We start from the raw sequence: 27,013 nt of genomic DNA on the forward strand, positions 1-27,013 counted from the left end.
CCATTCTTATGTGACATCGTTCATTCTAATCTCAAGCGTTTTATTAAAGTAATAACAGATGTGAATCACAAATTAGTACACATTAAGGATGTCGATATGGAAAACGCATTCCTTAATTTACATACTAATACAATACTATCAATAAAACGAAGAAAAAAAAAAACTTTTAATTTATGGCAGCCATGTTATGCATCCTTACAGGTTCCTATCTGAATATCCCATTTGAAGACACGGAGACCCCGCGTGCTGTCGGGTATGTTTGAGTTTGGGTCACATCTCCTGCAGGATGGATGTTACTCTGCAGTAATCAACACATAGAAGAGACTTGCCATCCACGCAGGAGCATTACAACCGAACACATCTGAAATCCATACAGTAAGTGGATACTTATTTACTCTGTTCTGTGATCTCTGTGTACTTCAGTCCCCATTAACAATCTCCTGGTTGGTTAAATAAATAAATAAATAAATAAATAAATAAATAAATAAATAAATAAATAAATCATATGTATATATTTTAATCTAAGCAGGTGTTGACTTTGTGGGGCTAGGAAGAAGTAAAAAGAAGCAAGACACAGTAAGAAGTACAGAGAAGCATTTTTATTTTGCAAAACAATCACTATACAGCAACAAATACAAGTGCAAATGGGATTGTAAAAGAACTAGCTACCACCAGCCCACCAGAGAATATCAAAAGGCTCCAGAACAGAAGGATGCACACATTGAAAGATTCCTGAAAGCACAACGAGATCCTTTTGTACTCCACAGGTGGGAATCTGCACACAGGGGTCGATTTTACAGCTACAGCATGCTGGGCAGTGGACAAGGACTGTTTCTAGTATTGCAGCGGTTGCTATGTTATTATTTCCCACTACTTAAAGGAACGATATGCACAGCCTTAAAATAAATGTTTCACATTTCTTTTTGTCTGAGCAATATAATCACTGACCCCTGTGGGAAATATCTTTTTGTTCTTCTCCCTTTTTCATTTTAAAAGGGGATACACGCTTTTTTAAAAGGTATAAACGGTTGCTTCCTAGTATCTTGTCACATCCTGTGTTGCACCCTCACTTCCATGGTACAGACCACAGAGCTTGCTGTACGGGGAAGTGATAAGGGTCCAGGAAGCAGCAACCTTTTCAATCAAAATTATCATAAACACAACAGTATGTGGGCCAATGATAATGTTGGTGATGGTTATCAATCCTTTAAGGAAAATAAATATTAAACAAGTCTGATAAATTGTTAGAGACACTCATACAATACCCACAAGAGTGAAGAAAAACAATCCATGGGGACTACACTGCACTCATCAGGTTTCTAATGTTTTATAAATCCGGCCCCAGCTGTAAATCTAATACTGCTTTGCCAAAGTTGAACTTTTCATATATAAAAGCGTTATCAAATATAAGATGAATTGCTTTTGTGCAACCACAAAAATGGTAAAAGACCTGCTTTATTTTCCTTTATATTTCTCCTCTATCTTTAAAATGCATTCAGTTACGAATAGTGCTTTCCTTACATAGCTTCTGTATACATACCAAGTCTGCCTGTTTTAATGCTTTACTGTGAAACAAGTCAAGCTAGGATTAGAATGGTTCATAGATTACAGTCACTAAATAAAAGTACAATTCTATCTACAATCTCTCCATACATAGCATACAAACTACTGGCAAGCATTTAGTAACATCTCACATTCTAACAGGACCCCTATTTTCAAGTATTTCAAGAGGTGCTGCTGCAGCTATCACACACTCCAGTTATACAAAACACAGACATCACACTCTAAACAATTCTCAGGCTGCAATATCTAGTTACCAAACTACAGTAATCATGAAGTCTAGTTCAAAAGCACACCAGTCAGCACTAATACCGCATTGTAATGAATTGAATGCAGTGCTTAGTTTCAATTCCCTAGGACTTGTGTACAGTCCGCATGTCAGGAATGAAACTGAATCCCATTGCCATACTTCACTTCATATGCCAGTTATAAAACACAACTATACTGATTGAGCAGGGTTATGGGTTAACATGGGCTGCACAAGGCTACAGTGAGTGCAGATTTGAACGACTTCTCTGGTCTGCTAAAAGCTATTAAAAGAGGCCCACATTTTTATGTCCTGATATACCTGTATCAGTAAGGGACGCTGCTTTTATGAACCAACTGGAATTAAGGGACGTCTTTTTGCTTGAATGTATTAGACTAAAGACTAAAGGACACAAAGGTTCAACCCTGGTTAGAGGGGAATCTAGGATGCAAGCAATCCTGCATATGTGTGTGTGTATGTGTGTGTACTGTACTGTTAAGTATCCTACCTTTATAAACCAAGGTTCTGACTGTTTTGCAGACATTACTAGGTTAACGCTATAGAAAAGCTGTTAAATCTCGTGTAGTCCTTGTTACAGCTTCCTAATGTAAGCTTTTGCTGGATGTAAACGTGTTGGAAAAGCAGCATGGCTCAGTTCAGCAGTTCAACTTCAGCAAAGCAAAGCTCTGTCCCCCGATTCCTGACATGCTTGTTACTTCAGAGTCTCATCGAACGAACAGCAACCTCTGCACGTTCTGCACCTTCTCTGGTAACATCAAAAGCTTTCTTCCACGCGATTTACATTGTACTTGTTTTTTTTTTTGTTTTTTTTTTGGTTAAATAATGTGTTTAGCTAGCATTACAGAAACATCTGGCACTACAATCAGGTGACCGCTTTTGGTTGTTACAGAAAGCACTTCATGCTAATTTTTTTTTTTTCCCCCCAAGAGCAAGTATTATATATACCAGTGGAAAACTGCATACATCTACATGACCAACCTCTTTAAACAGTGGAAACTGCAGGGTGCAGGAAACACAATACTGCAAAGAGAAGCTTAATGAAACAGTAGGTATATTATAGGGGATACCACAAATGACCACAGAGAAAAATAAACTATAACACTGTATCAAACAGATGAGAGACAAGTGTGATTCTCCATGTTTTTTGTAATGTTTTTTTTTTTTTAAGTTCTAACTGTTATTTGAACAGACACAGTTGTGAAATTGGTTAAATTTGATCAAATAATAATTATTTAAACAGATTAGTTACGTGACTGCAAACCCTCAACAATTCAAGGTCAATTTTTAAATGTACTCTGAAATAAACACAGACAGGGTTTCAAAACCATACCTGCTTCAAAGAATTCAATGGGCCCAAATGCCATATAAAAAATAAATGAAATTAAAATACTCAGTTTGCAATGCATGCATTCATGCATTTCTAAAAGCAAGTTAAGTTCTGTTTTCCTGAACACTGAAGCTCAGGTTGAACAGTGTAATACTCAAAAGAGGACCGGGGATGGTATTCTAATGGTGCTGCAGCAACCCAATGTTAATGTTGCACTGGAGCTCCCATTATAGATATTAACACTGGAGTTTTTAATACTAGAGATACCTATCCCCAAAACCAACATGCTGATATTGTGAGAAGCTGTTTACTGTCTCATACTGCTTAATTAAATACATGTTTGGTATTAATAGAGGGTTCTAATTCTGGAAGATTTCTATTAAGCTCATGAAGCACTGCAATTATTAATTACAACAATATTTTGATACAGCTGTAAAGGGCCTTGGAGAATTATAATACAGCACTGCTGTACATTTTCATCACCCATTTTTTCTGTAAGATGCAATTAAAACATGGACCTATTGTGAGCTCATGAAGAGCACGGTTTTTGTGTATGATAATCACTAATATCTACAAAACATTAAGTATTTTCTCATATTCAATAATTCACTAATTTATTTAGTAAATCACTTACTAAAACATGTTTGAATAGAAAGCAACCTCTTTTACTAGAGTTCATACATGCTCAACATACCATTTAATTCTTGCAATAATGCATTAAGAAGTTATAATTGGGGTTCTCCCTTTTTAAAATTGTTTACAGAAATGTTGCCGACAAGTAGCCTTGTGTGTATATATATATATATATATATATATATATATATATATATATATCAATGTTGCCTGGACTAGCGTGAACTGCCCTATTGCAGTTGTAAGATGCATGTTTGTAAGTCAATGCAATATAGAGCTGAGCAACGACATTTACCATGTGGGATGTTAGCATCACTTTGTACCCATTTTAAAAAAAAGTCAGAGTGCTTTGTCTGTCTGACATGAATGGAAAAATCAAAACAGATAATTTTTTTTGTTTTTCTAGGACACAGTCACAAGTGGTGATCGCTTATTTTTTTAATAATCTTTTGAGTAATAATCGGGAGCCATGCTTAGCAGGGTCCCGGTAACTGTCATGCTGTACCATGAAGGAATGATGAAGATAGCTTGCTGTTGTTTGAAATCATGAATACACTGCACTGCTGGGCAGACAGAGTGGACACAGGGAGGTGCTCACAAGCCCTGCTTGGCCAGCGCGGCTGTCACGTCCTCGGCGAGGGTGGCGAGCTGCGGGGACTCCAGCAGGTTGATGCTGCCCGAGGAGGAGACGTTGCTGTGGTGGTGAGGGGAGGTGGACCCCGACATACCCGGGGACTGAGTCACGATCTCTGCTCCATGGTCCACTCGGGCCCGCGCTGACTCCCTGAAGGACAGCTTGTGGCTTTCAATCTAGGGGGAAAAAATAAACACTCATTCAATGAGCTAGCATGTAGCGCCAATTATAAAAAATAAAAACATTGTGGCATAGCCTTATAAAAAATATATAACAGTAATGATGCATCATTTTGGGGCACTGCGCAGAACTGCTGCATAAGCCATCATACTGGAGCATTCAGAATCTCTCTTGGGAGTATTCCTTCATTGTACTGCAGTAACACTGTGTTATTAGGTTAATGTGTCCACAATATTGCATTTTACTGCATTGTCATACTACTGCAAAAAGAAACAAAAAAAAACATCTGTATATTTTTTTAAAGGTACAATTGTTTAAGCATGGTAAAAAAAAGGGCAGAAAAGTGCAATGAAAGCATGGCAAAAATATGGTAAGCTTTTAGAACTATTTATATTTTAGCTTTATTTTCTCTGTGCTCCATTTATTTTCACACCATCGCTAAAGCTCTTTACAACCACGTGCAGAGTAAAATATTTTAGGTGTCAGGTATATATTTAGAAAAGAAACACTGTGTACATATCCTCCTTTTACTTTTTACGTTATGCCCCAAAGTATCTTTTAAATGATGTTGTTTAATTGAACAATTAAATGAAGCATGTCATGTGTGTGCTGGTGTTTATTTGTCCTACCCGGTTTAATGGTGCGCAGGGTGTTCAATGAAAAGAAGTGGTCTAAGTATAATAAACCTACCCGGTTTCCTTGCTCAAAAATCTCCACAGGGTAAAACCTGTGTAAGATTATACCAGTCAGCATGATCATGTTGTGGTGAGTTGGCACTGTCAACACAGTTTGCAGAGATTCAGCCGGCAGAGCTCACCTGTATTTGACCCCCTCCAGGTGTGTGGCGGGCGTTGTCCAGAGAGCCCACCTTTGCATGAGCCTTGTCCTTGAAATCCAATTTCACACTTTCAATCCTAATATTTCCACCACCTGCAAGAAATGAAAAACAAGACTCCCGCATATTATTCTCGATAAGTCAGATACCTAAAAAAAGTTTTTAGAAATTAGAAGCTTTACTATCAAGGTGGTGCAGCGTAATGATGGAGATGGCAGTAAAGACATTCTGGGTTCAAATGCCTCTGTGTATGAGGGGACTAGGGGCCCTATTCACAAAGCTTTAAGGACTGTTTGAAGCACTGTTTTGTTTGGGGCTGTTTTTGTTTTTTCTTCTTTTTAAAGCCCATTTTGATTCATTACTTCCAGTCTGTAGTTTCACAAAACCCTTTTAATGGTTTTCGAGAATGTTAGTTTTCTTGAAGGAAACATTCCTTTTAAGTTCTTTGATTAATGCCCTATCCAGCACCTCTAAGTCTGGGTAGGTGACTGCATTTAATTTAGAGCTTGAATATGCACACCAGCAGCCTGCGATTGAGAAACTTTCCAGCAGAGGGCGCTGCAGTGTCCAGAAGCCAGAGTCCATGATCAAGGCAGAGGACAGTATATGAAGACATGACAGTGTAATAGACTACACTTGAAGTTACCTGGCCTGTAGCGGATGTTGCTGAGAGATCCACACTTTGAAGTCACGTGGCTCAGATCAATCTTCTTGCTCTGAATTTGTATCTGGAAAAATATGACCAAAGTTTACTGCAGTTCTTAACACTGAATATGTCCATTTCTCCCTGTAAATTAAAATGTAATGTTCAATTAAATCTGTGTTGTATCCTGAGTGGCAAAAAAAACAGCATACTTGTGAGAGCAAGAATGGCAAAAATAAATAAATGGAAGCATCATAATATATAGAAAGGGCTTCTGTTTTATATTCGATTCTTTAGTTTTAAAGCAGGAAAGCTCCCTATTACTCCATTTTAATTGCTCTCATTGCTGTATTTTTACATTTTATTTAAATTAAATTCTGCTTCCTTAAGTAGGTATGTATTTTAATCCACGTCAAACTAACCCAGTAAAAAAGCATGCAGGAAGAGGTGCATGTTGGACTGAAGTGACAGTGATAATATTTCAAGTAAAAGCCCAGCTTTGTATTTTTGTATGGAGGGTCCTGGGACTTTTCTCCTCCAGGTCTGTCATGATTGACTAAAAGGAAAAAAATCCAGCCTGTTAAGAATGTACTCAATGCTGAGTACAGCTTGCTTGCTCAGGTGGAGTTTGACTGGGTTCAGCTCAACCCAATTCATTCCAGACATCATGTACTGTCTGGGCTTTTTCCATCTCAGTCAACATGAAAGACAAGAAAGACAAAGTCTTTCATCATTGTTTAAAAAGCTGGCCTTCAATTCAAATTCATCCCGTTATTTGTGCCCCTGGCTAAGCCTGACATCCTGACAGTGAAAGACATCATACAACATTGATTGTTAGAGGTTAAAAACTCACATTTCCAACTGTAGGGGAATATTGTCTTTTCTCCAGGGAGCCGCATTTAGCCTGAATGTGGCTAAAATCAACTTTTACACTTGGTATGTGAACCTGAAAATGATAGGCACTTTATCCAAACTTAACGACACAGTTTTGATTAGTTTTTTCATGTGAGCTTGGATCAAGAGAACCAAGACTTTAAATCAACAGCATGTGCTTTTCTGACTGACGTCAGCAGAATGCTAAGGGCTTGGCAAGGATTGGCAAGTAACTTTATATTAGCACACCTCATCAAACGAGCACAAAGGGAGTCGGAAGCAACATTTACTGCCATACAACAAACCTCTTTGTAGAACGCAGCCCAACGTTTTTTTGGTACATGCCTGCTGACATTTTTTTTTGTGAAAATATGTTTAAATAATAACTTCAGACATTTTTTTTCTAGGGGAATCTCTCAATTTTTGATCGTGTGAGATCTGATGTTGGATATATTTTTCTGCTGAGGTCAGCTAGGAAGAGGCCGTAATTGAAAAAAATTACACAAAAACGGTTACGTAAAGTATAGTGACACATACTTCTGCTTTTTTTTTTTTTTTAAAGGAATTCAATTTGGAAAGGTCCAGGTCATTCCCAGATGGATTACAAAGTCTACAAGCTGCTCCACTCAGTTTCTCCGACATGGGAGCAAGCCTTTATTAAGTGCTGGAATAGGATTGAAATGCATGCTTCATCGTTGTATGATGCTTTATCATTTCAAATGGAATGTTTTAAGGTTGGAATGTTGTATTCAAAGATTATCTATATGGACGTGTAACATATGTAAGCAGGACTCTATTCTCATAGCTTGGGCGGTACTAGTCCTGTCTGTTACCAACTTAGAATGCATCCTATCCTGTGGGCAAGTGACTCTCCTAGGCAGACAGGGCAAACTAGAACTACTGTATGTCCATTTGATATATAAATAGTTATCAGTTAAAATTCCTGTTTTATCAGCATGGCATGAATGTCACAGTATTTGCAAAAAAAAAGTTATTAAATAAAAAAAGTTTAGCATAAAACACATTTCTTGCAATACACAGGATGGTATGCTAATTGTATGTTACCCCAATAAAAAATAAAAGGAAGAAGAAAGTTCAAATTAAGGTGGCACATTAGCATGAAATGGATCCATGATGAAAAAAAACACATTACAGTATCAAAGTAAGACACATACTGTACTGTACTGTAGAGTGGGAATATGTGTACAGGTGAGACACAAATGATATCAATTTAATACCCAAACAGCAAGATTACTGCTCATAAACAGGACTTTGGAATGGTACAGTTGTTCGCTCAGTGCCAGCCTCATTTAAATCATGAAGTTTGCATACCAATGATACAGCAGTTACCCGCCAAGCCTAAAAAGTAACTTGCTATTTAAAACCCATGTGTATACAGATTGCTGCCATGGAACCCAGCCAACTTTCCCTTGAAATGCAGCCTTCCTTTGTGGTGGTTCGACATAGACTATGGCAGAGGCTTGTGAAATGGATGCTGGGTATGGGAAGGGTCCCAGCTGGCAAGTAGGAATGGCCTTAAACAGACTGTTTGTAACCAGGACCGTAGCTACTGACATCATCATACTGAATCAAACATCCAGGTTAAGATATGAACATCGAGGACACCTGAGTGAGGCAGCAGAGTATACCATCTTCCAAAAGAGGCACAGTACAGTTTACACCCTAAATGCAGGATTGCCAGTAGCTAGTTGTGATATCTATGTTGTGATGCAGACACTTGTCCACGATATGGAGCCATCAGAACTCACCTAAGCCAACAGCAGCCAGATTACAATGATTTGTAATTACTATGGTCCTGGTGTAGAAGTCAACATGAATCTAGAGGGGAAAGGCCCTCTTAAGATACTGCCAGCACATGGGCCCTACCAAACTCTAAGCCTTGTTCTATTTAACTACTGTGTCTGAAATAATGGGAGTATCCTTTCTAGCTCTTCATCTGCTGTATAACCTCTATATGTGGAATTTACTATATTTACTAAATATATATTTACTATATTTATCCCACCGGTGGCGAGAAGCAGGGTACATACATTGCCTCCGCCTGGAGAATGCTTCAGGTTATCTTTCGATCCACACTTTGACTGAATGTGGCTGAAGTCCAACTTCCTGCTTAAAACCTGAATCTAGAAAAATATAGAAATATATATATTTATATATATATTTCTTGAATAAAATGTATATGTTGCCAGATTATGAGTTTTGTGAATAGAACAAGAATTCAGAAGGACACGTCTCTCGACATAAACTGAGAGCAAAACATGCAGGATGTGTTCATCAAGCATTTACAGCAACACAGCGTTTGGCACATACTAGTGCACTCATGCTTGATGAACAAGGCCAAGTGTAAAGCACACATTTGAAAAGAAAGTCAGGAAAATCCCAGTGACCGTACAGTAAATTGGTAAAAAAACAGCAGACTGTAACAAGATAGTAACTAACCGAAGTGCCGTTACAGTGAAGTTCAACTGCAGTCCACATACACTCTTCTGCTGTTTGCACCAATTTACTCTCCATTCATTGCAGTTGAGTCTCATATGGTCAATACATTGAACACGGGGTGGGCCACCTGTTCCAGGTGCAGGGAGCAGGAGGTAAGGTGACGATGTGCCTCTGACAGAAAGGGCGCTACCAGCAGTTATTTCCCTGCTGAAACACAAGCTGCTGATGCTGTATTTGTATGAGCGGTGAGGGATTAAATATATCATCATTCCACATATGGGAGATATCTTTCCCCTTTCCTACACTACTCTCATCTAATTTATGGACCTGGAGGGAGCACAGTGCATGATTTTCCTGTTTCACAATTTTTCATCTTCTTAGTGCTACTATACATTCTGGCCCTGGGGCATAAGTAGTTCTCTTCTAAGGCTTTTCTGACATGCAGATGCAAAGAACTGCTTTGATTTGTTTTTTCTAATGTGTTGGTTTCTTGGTAAATGATTGAATGTGTGCTCTGCTAAACATACAGCAGTTTTGAAATTTGCTGAAAACATCTAATAATAGGATAAAATAGATATAATAACGGCACCATAAGACACAAGCATACAACACAAGGAACACAGAAGGTTATGCAGAAACCACTGAACAATTGCTGGGAACAACTATGGGTATAGTTCAACAAACAAAAACATAACCACAGATCAGTGATGAAAATCACACCCACGTTGCTTAAAATGAATAAGACGACACCTACGAAAGAAAAAAAAGCGTCTACACTGGAAAACAGCAACGGTAACGAGACCAAAAAGAGGTACATCAGAACAAGAAAACAGGGATAACCACACACAAAACAAGACCACTAATGATATCAGTGTAGAGGCTGCAGCAGGCTAAACAAAGTGAGAACAACCAGTCACAAGACAGAACTGTCGTCTACAAATACGGACAACAACTTAGCAGCCCCACTCCACCAGCTGAGACAGTGATAAGACAGCACTGACCAGTGTGAATTGCATTAGCACTGCACAGTGAAAGGACGGGGCCCTGCAGCAGAATGAAAAACTGCGGGGCTCTCAAGTGAAGCAAAAGGTTATGAATGTGAACCCTTCAACATTACAGCCCCTTCTATCTGATAAGACATTACCTGAATTTCTTGAATTCATTCCTGTCGACAAAGAGGGGGAGGGGGTCTAGTCGGCCTACTTTACAAAGGCAGAAAAACACGTGCCATGTATAAAACGATTGCATCCGAGATGCTGTTTTCCTCTTCTCATTTGTTTTATTGAACATTGCTGCTCGTGCACAAGTTGCGTTCCTAGCAAGTTAATGAACCCACACCCCGAGGCTGCAGTAATATATATTGGCCCTGGAGGAGGACACTTCAGTCCACTTTGCAACTTTCTTGTAAAAGCTCATTTATTACTTTGGCATATTTACGGGAGACCTGGAATCTGTTGTGGGAAATCCCTTTGCACCGCAGAAGTTAAAGTGTTAGCAATTATGTGGTTCTATACATCTGGACAGAGAGAAGTCGATGCACACCATATGGCATGATTGACATTGTTTTATTCCTTAAAAAAACAAAACACTATATGAGAACAGCATCCCAGAGTAACACTACATTATCCTGTAAATGAACCAGGATGTTAGGGATATTTTGAAGCAGATCAAGAGCTGCATTTACTGGCACCATTACTAAAAATAAATGTGTATCTGGCATTGTGCACCACTGCAATCAAGCATGAAGTGGACAATGGTAAATTGCCACAAAGAATGAACTTCATGGTAAACATGTGCTTCCTTCCAAAAGGCAGAGAAAAATGAAACTTCCTTTAACCTAAAGCAGTAACTGATATCATGTTTTAAATTGAAAATATATGTTTGCTATAACATTCCTTTTTTGCTTCAAACCTGCATTATTTGTGACCTATGCAGCTAATGGAAGTTCAAAACAGGTAAGTGTTAAGGAATTCTTTTGTTGGCTACAATTATTTTAGATACATTTTCCTCTGACACTGATAAGTCAGACCAGCCACTGAATAGGCTGCAGCAAACTTTCCACTGTGATTACCATGTTGATTGTTCCTTGGACCCTCATGATAACAAGCTGTTCTACTGCAGTATCCCTCTTAAGTGTGCATGTGATGAGAAACGAGGAATGTACCAAATATACGGCAATATCTTTGCCTAACAATAAATCTTGAACCAGGTCACGCTCTAACTATTTCCTCACATCCTGTCATCCGTTGTGTGCAGACGAAGGGTACATTTAGACAACTCCAGTCATCCGTGGCGGAGAATTCCTTATTTCTGCTCTAGATAAACTGAAAAAGCGCAAGACGGTCATTACGTAACTCTGTCCCCAAGCTATGAGCCTGACTGCTCACAGACAGCCTGTCATCCAACCCAGAACTGTGACCTGAGCTGCCTGTTTCAGAAGCACTGTATTCCAGTCCATCTCTTAAACAACAGCAGAAGCATAGCATGGATTACAGCAAGATAATCAGTGGTAAAGCTGTGTAGCATATTAGACTTGATGTGGAATACAACACTGGGCATTAAGGGTCGATCTTTACTTTGTAACACATACTGCATTTCTGTAATAATGCAGCATATGATGTTGCCTGTCGCACAGCCAAAGCAACTTCAGTTTGAAATCTGCAGAGGCCATCACTTTCCATTAGGCAGAGGCTGACACTGAACTGCCAGTCACATTCACGCTTTGTTGCACCAGACAGCCTTCCCCTTTCAGAGCCAGACATGGTTCTGAGGAGTCGGGGAGACAAATCCTCTGCAGGTTCTTTTCTGATTCAAGTCCCTGGCTAGACTTTGTGCTGGATTATAAAAATGTACTGCTTTACTATTAAAGCATACCAAGGGTAGGTTAAATGACACAGAATCATGATTAAGCATGGTAAAAACCATAGCAAACCATTTCAATAAGGTGCTGTAACACTGAACAGATATGCCCACTAGATACTCTACATAACACATGATAAGTATCAATTATTATTATTATTATTATGTATTTCTTAGCAGACACCCTTATCCAGGGCGACTTACAACTGTTACAAGATATCACATTATTATTATTATTATTATTATTATTTTTTACATACAATTAGCCATTTATACAGTTGGGTTTTTACTGGAGCAATCTAGGTAAAGTACCTTGCTCAAGGGTACAGCAGCAGTATCCCCTACCTGGGATTGAACCCATGACCCTCCAGTCAAGAGTCCAGAGCCCTAACCACTACTCCACACTGTTGCCCTGAACTACACTCAATGCCATGAAAAAAGTAGATCACCATGACCAGCATCCCATAACATTCATGCACACAGGTCAAAACTGCTAATGAATGATGAAGAGTTTAACAATTTGAAGGCTTGGTCTAGTAGGGACTTAAAAAGTAATTTCCATCCAATCCCTTGTTTATGTTGTGTGATAAGCTCTACAGGTCTCAGTCCTGTTCCTACATCCCCAATGACATTGTTTCACAAGACAACAACAATAACAATGACCATGACTGGCTCTTTTTCAGGCAGCCTGGGAGTTAGATAATGAGCTAGAAAAGCAGAACATCTCCTCCCCTTTTCAAGGTGGTGCTGTATCTTTAGAGCAAGCTGGTGGGGCAGCGACTGCCGATGCCCTTCTCTTTTCACGCATTTCTTTCAGATCACAATTCAGCTTCACACTCCTAAAACACCTGTTACCAACAGGCAAGCCCCTTGCGCACATTCATTATCCTTCACAGCATATTCTGCACAGAGCAAACATCAAGAGACCAGTCTCTTAAACAGAACCAGTCAAAGAGTACTGTCTGGTATTACAATGCAGATTGTAAGGCAGGCATTAACCTTCATTCTGTACCAGCTCATAAGGGAGTGAGCCTGTCGCAGCTGCTCACTGACTCACGGCACCGCACACAGGCTCTGCAATAAGCGTTATAAGATGCAACTACTTTTTATTTTACTGAACCTTTTAGGTTAAAAACTTCTGTGTTATATTTTAAAAATAAATAAATAAATAATAATAACAAATAAAATCCCCATGAATAACATACTAAGAACACAGAAACAGAATGATACAAACCACACACAAAACCTCACACCACAGTGTATGATGATTCTTCTTATTGGTCCAGATTATGGAACTCTCCCTTACCTGCCCCCCCTTCGGCTGGTACTTGATGTTATCTGTGGAGCCAATCTTAGACTTGACGTTCTTGAGGTCAGGCAGGGGCTGGTTCAGGGGGCGCAGCTGTTTGGGGGTGGCGGGCGACTTGGGTGGGGTGCGGATGATGGCCACCTTCTTCTCCTGGCGTGCCAGGCTCATGGATCTGGGGGTGCCAGGTGTGCGGGGTGTCCTGGGGTAGCTGGGGGTGCCTGGGGTCCCAGGGGTGCGGCAGGAGTAGCTGGGCGGGGTGCAGGGTGTGATGGCTGTAGAGCCCGGGGTAATTGGAGTGCAGGTTCCACTCCGTGCTGATCTGGAGCGAGCATGATCAGTCCCTGTGGATAAAATAAACCAGTCTTCTGACCATGTGCATTCACTTTTTGGGCTATTGGCTTAATTTGAAGAGGAGCTGACCAGTCAATGCCAAAATAGCAGGACTGTCTATGACATTTGCACATCTCCCCTCCCTCAACCTTCAAAGTTCATCTAGCTTTCAAGACATCACATTGCAATGTGTTAATGATTAAACAGAAGCGCTCCCCCTACAGCGCACATTCTGTGTGGGAAGAGAAAACAGTAACAAGCACATTCTGTAAAATGCAGTTAACTTAACACAGTTAACTTAATACAGTAGGATTCACTTCTTAAAACCCAAGTCCTACTGTAAGTGCAACTGCATTTGTTATCTTTCTGCACGCTGTATGTTTCAGTTTTAGTAGAAGCATGTTAACTGAGAGCCACTGTTTTGAGAGAACTCCTGTTCCTCTGTGAGGATTTCTTACTGTCACTGCAAATACATTATAAATCAATTATTCATGGAGTCTGTTAGGGGTTTCATTTGTCATCTCTCTTTAATCCAAACTCTCATCGGCTGAAACAATGGAATTGTTTTAGGAGAAATTTGTAATTGTGATGAGGATATGGAGTTGTAAGAAAGCAGTCTGCTAAGGAGGTTCTAGTGGTGTGATGTGATGAGGATATGGATGGTAAGAAAGCAGTTTGCTAAGGAGGTTCTAGTGGTGTGATGTGATGAGGATATGGAGGGTAAGAAAGCAGTCTGCTAAGGAGGTTCTAGTGGTGTGATGTGATGAGGATATGGATGGTAAGAAAGCAGTCTGCTAAGGAGGTTCTAGTGGTGTGATGTGATGAGGATATGGATGGTAAGAAAGCAGTCTGTTAAGGAGGTTCTAGTGGTGTGATGTGATGAGGATATGGATGGTAAGAAAGCAGTCTGCTAAGGAGGTTCTAGTGGTGTGATGTGATGAGGATATGGAGGGGTAAGACAGGAATCCAGCTACCTGCCACTCCGCTTCGGCTAGCCCTCTGCTCAGCTCGTCCTTCAGATCGAATCGCTACATAGCGAGGAAAGGAACAGGGAGACGCAGGGCAGGGAAGGTAAGGGGGAGAGAGAGGGAAACACAGCCGTGAATAGAGGCTCTACTGGCTCTACCACACCACAAAAGCACTTGCCAGGGTAAGGAATAAAGCATTTGTTTTATAGTGCTATTTTTATTTTATTTATATTGCGACTTTCATACCATCTCAAAGGTGCTTTACATGTCGTTTAAAACAGAAGGATGCAGCATCTCTAATAGAAAAGGGCAACGAATTCCACAATCTGAGGACATTATAACTGAATGAATTCTCGGAAAAGCCTTAAGTACCATTTCTCTACAAACCAGCCAGAAAGCAAAAGCCTTTCTACGTTTTTACAATATAGAACAGTAAACAGATAATCAGTTAGCCCATCACTGTCTTTCTTGTTGTAAACCTCAAAACGTTTTGCCTTTCTTTTTATTATTATTATTATTTTTTTTTACTTATTTTTTATAGTAAATGTCAAACTTGGTATTTTGCGATTATGTAACTTAGAATATAATTTTGACAACACTGGCAAATATTTTAATCAGCAAGTACAACAGCATGCTACAGAAGATAAGATAAACTGCAACCTTATAATACTACTTAATCATTCTACATTTTAAAGCTTTAAATTATAGTCTTGCTCATTTGTTCTGCCAGGGCAATTACTGCAGTGGTAAGGAATTCAATTTAGGCTTTATTCAGTGAGTCCAGGTACCTACGCTCACTCCCATCACTTCTGTGGTGTAGATGTTTGCCGTGGAATCAAGGAATGTGTCATAGCTTTATTATAAAAAGGAGATTATTTGTGATGCAAAGTCTCTTCCAGCAAAGTGTCTCGTGGGTGGAATGCAGAAGGCAACATAACATTTATAACGTTTAAAAATCTTTCATCTGTTCAGTTTCAGAATAATCATGAAATACAGATGGTAACAGGTACATGCAAAACCTGAAGCTTGTATACACTGTGGAGTCATTTAACACCCAAGCGTGTTTGTGAAATACATTCTATTTGTACGGTTATATACAGTACGCACACACACACTGATAATGGGGGGAATCATTGAAATACATTCCTCAATTGTTTATTGCAAGTTTTGTTTCTTGAAATGGGTGTTTTTCTCCTTCCCCCAAAACATTGTGCTTATACAATGACGCTTTGAAGATAAACAGCTTTGTGAATGTTCCACAAAGTGTTTTTATTACATTTCATACAAAACCGTGGTAACTTTATTTTAAATCTATTCATTCCACAAATAGATTTGCCAATTTAAATGCGTTTTTTTTTTTTTTTAATGATTTTATCCTGCAAACACAAATGTAATTACACTGCAACTACAATGTACATTCTAGTGCAATAAAAAGCGATTAGAATATTGTTTCCAAAATGTTTTGATGTTAAAATCTAAATCAGGGAAACACAATTAAGCAGCGCAGTATTTTGCGCCTGGGAAGCTCTGAGGATGCACTCACATGTGGGGCGTCTTGGTGCGGTGGAGCCGGAGCTGGTGATGGAGGTGGAGCTCTCCTCATGATCGGCAGGGCCGGCTCGGCGCGAGGTCAGGATGGAGGAGGGTCTGGGCAGGGAAGAGCGCTTCTCAGGGCTCTGCGTGGTGCCATCCTGTCAGGGAATCAACCCACACAACATGATTCTAGTGGCTGGTCCACGTGGGAGGGTGTGTGTGTGTGTGTGTGTGTGGTGTGTGTGTGTGTGCGTGAGTGCGTGTGTGTGTGTGTGAGTGCGGGCGGGTGTGTGTGTGTGTATGTGTGTGTGTGCGTGAGTGCGTGTGTGTGTGTGTGAGTGCGTGTGTGTGCGCGCGTGTGATGCGTCTGTGTGTGCATGCGTGCGTGCGTTTGTGTGTGTAGCTACTCTGGTACAAAAGTGAGAATTTTTGTAAGAAAAAAACCCAAATGCCTGTATATCTCAATATCTTAAAGCGTTACTGGTTCAACGTTACAATACATCTGTTGTTAATATACAGCTCTGGCCAGATTGCAGGGTCAGCATGTCTCTCAGTCTATTTATATTTTATTTTAGGGAAAAAAAGGCCACAGAATGAATAAGGAATTTAAAAAAAAATGTACAATACAGTATACAGATGACGGGGTACAGTCACAAAAAAAAAAAAAAAAAAAAAGTTTAATGGATGGATGATTAATGGACCCCAGATTTGCTCAGTTTTAGTTGAATGCCTTTTTGGACCTAATCATAAACGTCAAGCCTCAGCTGTCAGTTACAGTTTATAGAATGCCGGGAGAAAGATTGAGATAGTAAGATAACGTTCTCCGCACGTCCACCTGCTTATCTTATACTCTGAAATAAATGATTATCTCTATATAACAATTCCCCATGTTCTCGGTGAGCCACTGTAGTATCCCTTATAAAAGTTTACCGGTATTTTTGTATGCCACTTTTGCAGTTTTCCCATGGTTATACTATGCATTTACCATAGTTTACCCTGGTTTGCCATGTTTATTAACATGCTTTACCATACCTCTCTGTACAATGCTTTCCTACTCTTTACCACCCTATGATTTATTACACTTTGTTATACTCTCACAGTGGGAAACTCTTGGATGCTTGGTGGAGCCCCCTTACCTGTACTGTATCGTTTATATTGTAGACCCTGGACCCTGCAGAAGAGGGCCGGACTGAGTAAAGCTCTGACTTAAGGTAAGATTTGTTCTCTGTGAGCGAGCAAGCTGAGCTGGGTCTCGGAGGGAAGAAGGCTGCTGCTGCTCGCTCTTTTGTGGTAGGAATCTTTGTTAGAGCAGATGAGGATGAGTTCTTGTGATGAGAGAGAGGGGGGAGTGATGGGGAGAAAGGGGGATACAAAATAAATGTAAAAAACAAAACAAACGAAAATCAAATGTGATCAAAATCAACAAGCACGGCAAACAACGTCCAAAATATATATATATATATATGATCATGGAAAATATATAATACAATAAATATAACATGAAGTCTTAAGAACGGGACACTTGAGACTATAGTGATGCAAATCTTTAGCCCCTTAAGGACCAGGCATTTTCAGTTGACCCTTTCAGAAACTAACAATGATTTATTATTAGCAAAAGCTATCAATGTGATGTGATACAGCATGTATACCTACTCCGGTTGCTAATGAACTCCTATTTTATTTTAAAAACACTGAATGAATGATTAACAATTAGCTGATATGTACAGTATACAAATCATTTTTAAATAAACAGAATTAAGATGAAAATGAACTTACAGCGATCTTGTCCCTGGATTGTCTTGCAGTGCTGAGGGGCTGCCTACCTTCGGCAGCTGCGACCGCTGCAGGAAAGAAGGCCTGAGTTTAAAGGCTGAGGTTTGTGGAAACGCAGAGAGAAGGCAGCAATGATCAGGGTAAATAATGGCATATGAAATATCAAGTCTAATAAAGCAGCAGCTGAATATGAATATGAAAATCCACCCTCCAGAAAACTAGCGATTCAAAAAACACACAAGCTATGGGATACTTACCTACTGTCCAGTCTATATACCAGCGAGGGAGATGGTTCTCTCTGTTATGCTCTGTTACCTCTTCTTATAGCTATTATGGGCTATTAAATGCTTTTTTTTAAGGCCCTGGATTTAAAGAAAAGTAATTTGTGCTGCTTCTGCTCTCTGCCTAAGTGTTTATGGTTGAGCCTGTGTGATGTTTATCAAAACTGTACCATGTTCTGTTGCTATTGGAGGATGACAGTGTTTGGAATCCCAATGAAAGTGAACAGCAGAGAGATTCCCTTGTCATTTAATAAATCATAGTGTAAACTGTATAGATAAAGAGATGACAGTTCAGTAAATGAACCCCAAATGATTAAAGCTAATAAAATACTGGGGGCTACTGATGGTTATAAATACCGTCACCATTTAAATATTAAATTAGGACCACAACTGTTACATCAAAGGCAAAAAATAAAATAAATAGACTTTAGAGTCTCACACACACGCTCAATGTTAGAGATGCTGGTAAGTCCACTTATTTGAATGATTTAAATGACAGTAGTATTTAAATTCACCACCATTTCGATCAATTGAACAGTATCTACCGTAAAAAAATGATGGATGTAACTGGATTTTTTAAGGCATTTGGGTCCTGACCCAATAAAATACTTAGGTGTAGTTTTCCACCAGCAATTGATTTCATAAACCAGACCATTCTTGACCACCTGGTAAGATTAAACTCTGTGATGACTTTAACAGAATGCCCTGCATGGGGGCAAGAGATCTCAAGATCCCAACTACCCAGAAATAGATCAGAGCAGCTGTGAGCCTGGAATATCAGCCTGGGTCACACTGTATGTTAGTACACTGGTTAAACAAACACTTGGCATTGCCTGGGCTATATGGATGTTTCTAGCAAAGCTTCTTAAAACATATCATCAGTTTTAAAACCCGCCAAACAGAGAATCCACAGAAGAGCGATTTACACAGGCGCTGTACAATATGCCCATGGTGTGGTAAACCAGCTGATGGAATTCTTTCTCATTCTGTCACCAATACACATGATACCTGAACAGAAAGTCACCACTGCCAAATAGAGCGAAACATACGTGAATAATGCACCACGCCAACGTACCACCATCGCATGAGCACATCTGTAGCTGATACAGTAAAAAGCATGTATGATCATGGCTGCTGCCAAAAAAGATGCAACTAAAACATAATAAAGAAAGAAGGATAACTCACGAATGGCATAAGCGTTTAGAACTACAACAAAAAAGCAAAACAGCCCAGCAGTTTCTAAAAACAACAACAACAACATCAACAGCGCACAAAAATAAAACAAATAAAATAAAATGAACAAAATTCATTCTAGCGATGAGATACGAATGTCCATGTTTGCCAGCCACATTGCAGATCGTTTTGTTTTGAGTTTACAAAGTCACCTGTCGGTTTCCGTTTAGCAGAGGAATGATGGTGAGCTGGTCTAGGGTACCTGACCGCTGGTTTTAATGGGATTTTCCGGGAAGGAGACCGGGTCTGAATGTCAGATTTTTTAGTAAGTTCAGCCTTCTTAAACACTGCTATAAGAAGGAGAGACAAAGTCAGATAGGAAAAGTAAAGCACTGACAAAGAAAGGCTTAAACATGACACAGGTAACCCCCTTACAAGCAATTCAATTCCCAATATTAAACAAGTAATTATTACTCATGTTTCTACTGTGCATTTATTCATTTAGTTTGTATTTACTGTGTGATAAAGAAAGTTTAAATACAATTTGACATGCCTAGCTTAATCAACAGTTTCTCGCTACTCAACAGCTGCAGCTTACTCTTCCCTATCAACACAAGGCAGTCAGAAGTTGCTGTTGCAGTCTGCTTTTTAGGTTCCATCTGGGGACTTCAAGGAGGACTAAGCTTTGTACTTGTGCCGATGGGGTTTTGCGCATCACATCTCATTTACAAACATTTTCTTTGTGAAAATGGTGCAAGAGCTAAGCCTGCATTGCCTTTCCAAAGCTCTTTCAAATCTTTATGAGTACAAGGATATCAGAATACCAATATGATAAACACATGCTAATCATTGCACATAAACTTTATATATATATATATATATATATATATATATATATATATATATATATATATATATACATATTACACATATTACACACACATATATATATATATATATATATATATATATATATATATATATATATATATATATATATATATATATATATATATATGTGTGTAATTAGGATCGATTTTTATTTTGTTTAGAAATTACATATTATATTGTATTTACCATTTACCAAATAAATTGTATAATGGCAATAATAAACCACCATACAAAAAAGAAGTATTCATGTCTAGTGTAGGAACCTTTTTTCTTCTTCATGTCGTCCCTCGGGACCATACTGGGCTCCTTTTTGGCCGCTTTCCTTTCAGGGGTGGACACTCTGCCTTTCCCCCTGCTCAGTGCCTTGTCCTTCGCGTGTTTTTCCACAGAGGGTCTTCTAATTTTAGGGCTCTCAGTTTTGGGGAGAGGTTCGATCTTTTCGGTCATGATGCTCCTGTCATCATCTGCAGTTCAGAATGAGCAAAATACGCAGCTGTGAGCTTTGACTGGCACAAGAACTCTTTGGGCAGGGGGCTTTAGAAAAAGTATGCTAAACCCAGTTACAAGTAAATGGTCTAGATACAGAAATATATTCTTAATTATACTAAGGTTATCTGGTATCAGGTACTGTACTAACACATTATCTGATTTAAAAACTGTACCCCCACCCACCCCATTATCAGGTTCTCTTATCTTACACATACTTAACACACATTATACAGAGATGGCTACATACTCACTACGTATATGGCTACCTCTGTTTGAACACTCCCTGCATTAAGGCTGCAATGCTCTGCACCCCTTAAAAACACTCCCTTAAAAACTATGCAATACAATACTTCCAAGGTAAATCTGTCATTATACAGCAGTTGATTTTAAAAACATACACAAAGATGATTAAAGAGTGGAGTGTACATGTCAAACTCTATCCTAGCACTGAAAGGCAAAAGTTTAAAACCGCACCTTGAGCGTCCTGCCAAGCGCTGTCGGTATCCAAGATGGAGTCATCGATGGTTGTTTCATCCTTGTACTCATCATAAGTCTCTGTTCTACATTCTGATACAGGGACTTCCTTCTCTGGAGAGGAGGGAGCTACAGGAAGCTCCTCCAGACTTGCAGCCTGAATCTCTTCTTCTTCAGCCACCTCAGCTTGCCCATCTTCATCTTCAGTGGCATCCTGCATGACCGCTCCCTCAACTGGGTCAGAGAATCTCACACTATGGCAGGAGTCATCACCCTCCTCAATAGTTTGGACCACTGTAATGAAATCATCTTCCACGGTGACAATTGATTCTATAGCCCCCCTGGTTTCAAGGGTTTGATCAGTGTCCACATCCTCTGTAGATATCTGCGTTACAGGGGCGATCTCCTCCAGAACCTCTTTTGGTTCTTCACCCACTTCTACAGCATCTTCTATAATGCCGCCGCCTTCTTTCTGTTCCACAGCTTCCATGGCCTGAGCTTCCAAAGTCACTGGAGCAGGTTCAACAGCCAGTACAGGCTCAAGAGGAGCTTCCTCTGGCCTCTCTTCCTCTGGCCTCTCTTCCTCTGGCCTCGCAGGTTCAACAGCCAGTACAGGCTCAAGAGGAGCTTCCTCTAGCCTCTCTTCCTCTGGCCTCGCAGGTTCAACAGCCAGTACAGGCTCAAGAGGAGCTTCCTCTGGCCTCTCTTCCTCTGGCCTCGCAGGTTCAACAGCCAGTACAGGCTCAAGAGGAGCTTCCTTTGGCCTCTCTTCATCTGGCCTCTCTTCCTCTGGCCTCTCTTCCTCTGGCCTCGCAGGTTCAACAGCCAGTACAGGCTCAAGAGGAGCTTCCTTTGGCCTCTCTTCATCTGGCCTCTCTTCCTCTGGCCTCACAGGTTCAACAGCCAGTACAGGCTCAAGAGGAGCTTCCTTTGGCCTCTCTTCCTCTGGCCTCTCTTCATCTGGCCTCTCTTCCTCTGGCCTCTCTTCATCAGCAACCTTGGCTGTTGGGGGCAATTCCTCAACTGTCTGCTTTGATTCTGCAGCTTTATAGACCTCAATTGTGACCTCTATAGATGGTACCTGCTTCACAGGTTTAGGCTTCGTACCTCCTTCCTCATTGGAGCCGAGAACGCCCATGAGCTGATAGGCGTCTTCTGCATCCACTTCTTCATAGGCCTCCTGGTGCACCAAGTCTGGCTTGTCTTTCATTTTATCTTTTGTTTCTAGTAGTTCTCGCCCTTCAGCTAAGCTCAGAGACCTATCCTCAAGTTGTGGTTCTTTTACTGAACCTGCGTCTGATTTTGGTTCTTTTTCAGAAGCAGAATCTGGTTGAAGTTCTTTTTCGGAATCACCCTCTGCTTGTAGTTCATTTTTGGAATCAGCCTTCACATCTGTCTTTTCCTCTGCTGAATGTTCAGGCTTCATACCCTCAGGGATGACCTCCTCTAAAGGTTTAGCTTTGGGTTGAGGCTCAGGGATGGCCTCTTGACTTGTCTTGTCTGGCTGCACTTCATCAGTACCTTTCTTAACCTCCTCTTGCTGGTCAGTTTTCAAGGACTCTGAGGCTTTGTCTTCACTTGGCATCTCTTGCTCTTCAACCTCAGGAACAGTCTGCCTTTTGACATCAGGAACTACTTTAGGTTTAGCTGGGAGATCCAGTTCGCTTTCCTTTTCTTCTTCGTTCCCTGAAACACCAACTTGTGCATCTGTCTCTGCTTTACTGCTTTCTTTACTAACCCCTTCCATGGTTACACTTTCCTTGATTTCACAGGAGCCGTCATGTTGATCAAGTGGTTCTACTTTAGAAGAATCTTCTTTCACTTCTTTGTCCTCTGTTGTTTCTTCCTTTCTAGTCTCTTCTGCTTTGGGTTCTTCCATGAGAACTTCCTTCTCAGCAGGCTCTGCCTGAGTTTCCATAGACTCAGTTGCTTTCATAATTTCTTCCTTGTACTCCTCTAAAACTGGTGTGGTGAAGATTTGGAGAGGTGAACCCAGGGGGCTGTGCAAATCAGCAGGTGAGGGCATAGGACCAGTGTACTCACTGAAAACACAGTAGCCAATCTCTTCTTGGCTCTCACTTCTAGCTGCCTTCTGACTCATGTCCACTATAGCAAGCTGAGCCAAGGTGTCTCCCACCAGGGCTGGGATATCAGCAGGGACCGACTTTCTTCTAATCAGCTCAGTATCTGTGCTCTCAGAAGTCAGTCTGGATCTGGCACCTGCCAAGTCTAGCATCTCTGGCAAATCGGGTGCCATCACACTGCCGTTTTTATAATAATCCTTCATTTGGAACTGGGACTCTGTGGGTGATTCTGTCTGGGAGCTTGGTTTGCTTTCACCAGTGGGTAGGGATGTAGGGGAGTCTGCATCTGTGGTTTCCAGAATTACAGGAGGGAAAACTGGCCGCTTCTCTACAGCAGGTGTGGTAACTGGTAGGTAGTCTGTTGGCTCATCTAGACTACCACTGGTAAAGGATAGAATGTCTGAAGCCAGAGGTGAAAAGGTCCTTGGTGATTCCAAGGAAGCTATGGGTATGTTCAGTGAGTAGCTTCTCTGTTCCAGCGACAACCTGCCTACACTCAAACGACCTTCATCCTTCTTCTTCTCCAGCGTTGGCAGGGTTTTCAGCTCCTCCTTCACAGGGCTTTTCAGGATGTCTGGTTTGTCCACTGCTGGTTTCACATCTTGAGTCTGGGCCAGTGTGCTATAGCTTATCTCCTGGACTGAAGCAATATCACCAGCAATCTGGAACGTCTCCATCAATCCACTTGCATCAGATTCATCAATCACCCTCTGAAAAGACTCGGAGGCTTTCTCCCTTGCATCGCTCAACTCGTAATAGCCTTCCCCTTGCTGAGCATCAGCCTTTGCCTCTTCCTCTTTCAAGGCAGATGTCTCAAAATAGGCTGACATTCCTGATTTATCCTTTTCCGTGCTTTTTAAATGTAGATCCAAAGCACTGCAGGGTTCATCTTTGTCATGCAAGGCTGGTTGAATCTTAGCCTCAGTTATCTCCTTCTCCTGGATGCTTGCTTGGGTTTCTTCTTTCTCTGCAGGTTCCAGCTTTGTTTCAATCACTTTCCCTGTCTGGTCTGTTGGTAAAACTTCAGTGGGGGCTTCCTCGTTTAATTTGCTATCTGGTGCACCCGCAAGAGAAGTTTGGGGCTGTTTGACATCTGCATCCTTCTTGTCTTCACAAGGTTCAGAGGGTTTGATACTAGAGGCTCCCCGTTTCTCTGGTTCTTTCTTTGGATCCAAAACCAGTTTGCTTTCACTTTCTGCTGCACCGAAAACGTCAATTTCTGACTTAACCTCTTCCTTGTCCTCTTTGTTCTCTTGTGTTTTAACAGAAGAATGTTCTTCTTTACTAGAAGCTGCCTCTTGTGAGATAATGACTGCTTCCTTTTTCACACTAAGGTCTACAGCCTGCAATGCATCTGGTTTAACATCTTTGTCTTGTTTGGTAACTTCCGCTTTGTCTAAACTGCCCACACCAGTCTTTGTCAAACTAATCAGTGGCTCAGTGATTAACTCTTGAGGCTTGTCTTTTGTAGACTGGCTATCTGGAGCCTGTGGTTTTGGACTGCTTGGTACATCCACATCTCCTGGAAGTTTGCCAGCTGGGGTGTCTTTGGTTTGGGAAACATCAGTGAGGTTTACTTTCTGGTCCTCTGGGTAAGTTTTATCTGACTTCTCTGCAGTATTTGCAGGAATCTCACTAGAATCTTTCACAATGTCAGTGCATTTATCTGATTCTTTAGACAATAGTTTTGTGGAATCTTCAGACTGGATTTTTCCTTCTGCTGGAGAAGCAGTGGACCCTGACGGACCTGACTCAGCTTTGGGTGGCTCAGTCACAGCAGGTGTCTCTATACCTTTCAAAGGGAGGGTTTCTGAATCCTTGGACTGAGGAGTTGGAGCATGGTCTTCCTTGTTGTCCTCCTCTGAAGGTGGAGTTGTTTGGGGTTCAGTTTTAGGCTGCACATTAGATTTCTCCTCTGACCTCTCAGCTTCCTTGAGGTCCGAGCTGAGGGTAGGGGCTTGACCGCTGACTGCCCCCCCTTGGCTCTGTGTGTCCATCTTCAGGGCTGCAAGCAAATCTAAAGTAGTCTGGTTGTTCTGTTTTTGCAAGCAACACATTACAAACAGCCAAAGCTCTCCAAAAATGCATGTCTTCATACAACACAATGCACTAGGTGTTTTGAGAATGGTCAAAAAGAGCATGAAGGTACAAGAAAAATGGAAATAAAAAAATGATCCGGATGTCACTATGGTAACATGCAGAGGCACAATGCAGATGGATGGGAATCAAAAAGGAAATGCCTCAAAAATAATGCGGGAACTCCAACCCTTTTCTTTTTTTCCGTGTCAAAATCATGTCCTTGTCATTTCCTTTACAGTCTGCTTATTTCTTGGGTCATGATAACCTTGATCTTCCTTTTGAAGAGGAGGACATAACACTGTACTTGTTATTTCTGATCATGTGATGTATTTAAGAGCATATGGTTTTAATGAACCTTTTCAAGTTTTAAAGCTTGATTAAACATATTATAGTTAAGTAATATTTAGAGGGTGCTTTGAATCATCCATTCGTAGCTTTACAATACATGGTATTACCCCAGCAAAAATGATGACAGGCAAAATAGTATTACACAATAAGTGAAGTCCAATTTTTATATTTACTCTTGAGTTACAGGACACTTTTAAAGTGTAAATAAACAAATCAATCAAAAACAGTTGTGTACATGTGGCAGGAAAAAGTAAAGCCACAATCTTACAGATAAGGTTATTACACCATTACTATAATTGCCTAAAATAGGTCTGTATGGATTTATACCGCAATTTTAAGGGATATTAATTACTATGGAGTTATGCATGAAGGCACTTTATACAAATAAAGTACATATGTAATTGCAACTGTAATAAGATACATAACAAACTAGAAACTACACTATAAATGCACAACTACATGAGTAAATATAGTGTACTAAAAATTGTCATTAAAAACGCTTAAAATAAAGCTTATCTTTGAAATGAATGACTAAAGGTTTGTTTTGAATTATTACTGCAATTTTAAGACCAAATAATAAAACATAAAAAAATGTGGCCATGGTTGTGGCAAATTTGTATGTGTTTATATATATATATATATATATATATATATATATATATATATATATATATATATATATATATATATATATATTTATATATATATACACACAAGCAGGAATTGATTTGAAAATGAAAAAGGATGGAATGTCAGTGCCAAGATAGAAGAAATAAAATAAACAATCTGAAACAGCAGATAACATCTCTTTGTCTAATCCGTTACCTAGAAAGCAGGCGAATCAGTGGGTAGGATAAATCAACAAATTTATCAGCAATGCAGCTGGCAAAGACACACTAAGCAATGGGGTTTAAAAACTGATGAGACACATTGGCCCAGCGTTAGCATTAGCATGCTGCATCATGGCTTTAGCAGCTCAACACTTGGCAGTGATAGCAAATGGTACAAT

At 40.2% G+C, this 27,013-nt stretch overlaps 1 protein-coding gene across 23 annotated transcripts in view; it reads right to left on the reverse strand.

Moving 5' to 3' along the window:
* Nucleotides 1-584: 584 nt before the first annotated feature.
* The window catches only part of LOC117411499 (microtubule-associated protein 2-like), an 87,627-nt gene continuing 61,198 nt past the window's right edge, over nt 585-27,013 (reverse strand). For 14 of the 23 annotated variants that reach the window (XM_059032532.1, XM_059032531.1, XM_059032528.1 and 11 more), the window contains 12 exons: nt 21,494-25,582; nt 20,794-20,994; nt 19,852-19,989; nt 18,189-18,253; nt 17,549-17,737; nt 16,423-16,570; nt 14,886-14,939; nt 13,579-13,922; nt 6,934-7,026; nt 6,084-6,165; nt 5,420-5,532; nt 585-4,598 (listed from right to left, as the gene is read on the reverse strand). In XM_059032532.1, coding sequence (XP_058888515.1) covers nt 4,383-4,598; nt 5,420-5,532; nt 6,084-6,165; nt 6,934-7,026; nt 13,579-13,922; nt 14,886-14,939; nt 16,423-16,570; nt 17,549-17,737; nt 18,189-18,253; nt 19,852-19,989; nt 20,794-20,994; nt 21,494-25,582 — 5,732 coding nt within the window. In that variant the 3' untranslated portion in view covers nt 585-4,382. Of the gene's footprint in view, nt 4,599-5,292; nt 5,330-5,419; nt 5,533-6,083; nt 6,166-6,933; nt 7,027-13,578; nt 13,923-14,885; nt 14,940-16,422; nt 16,571-17,548; nt 17,738-18,188; nt 18,254-19,851; nt 19,990-20,793; nt 20,995-21,493; nt 25,583-27,013 lie in introns of all 23 variants that reach the window. The other 9 variants (XM_059032541.1, XM_059032534.1, XM_059032536.1 and 6 more) reach the window with 9 other exon arrangements.

Source organism: Acipenser ruthenus, chromosome 10 (genome assembly GCF_902713425.1).
Source record: "Acipenser ruthenus chromosome 10, fAciRut3.2 maternal haplotype, whole genome shotgun sequence".
Lineage (NCBI taxonomy): Eukaryota > Metazoa > Chordata > Actinopteri > Acipenseriformes > Acipenseridae > Acipenser > Acipenser ruthenus.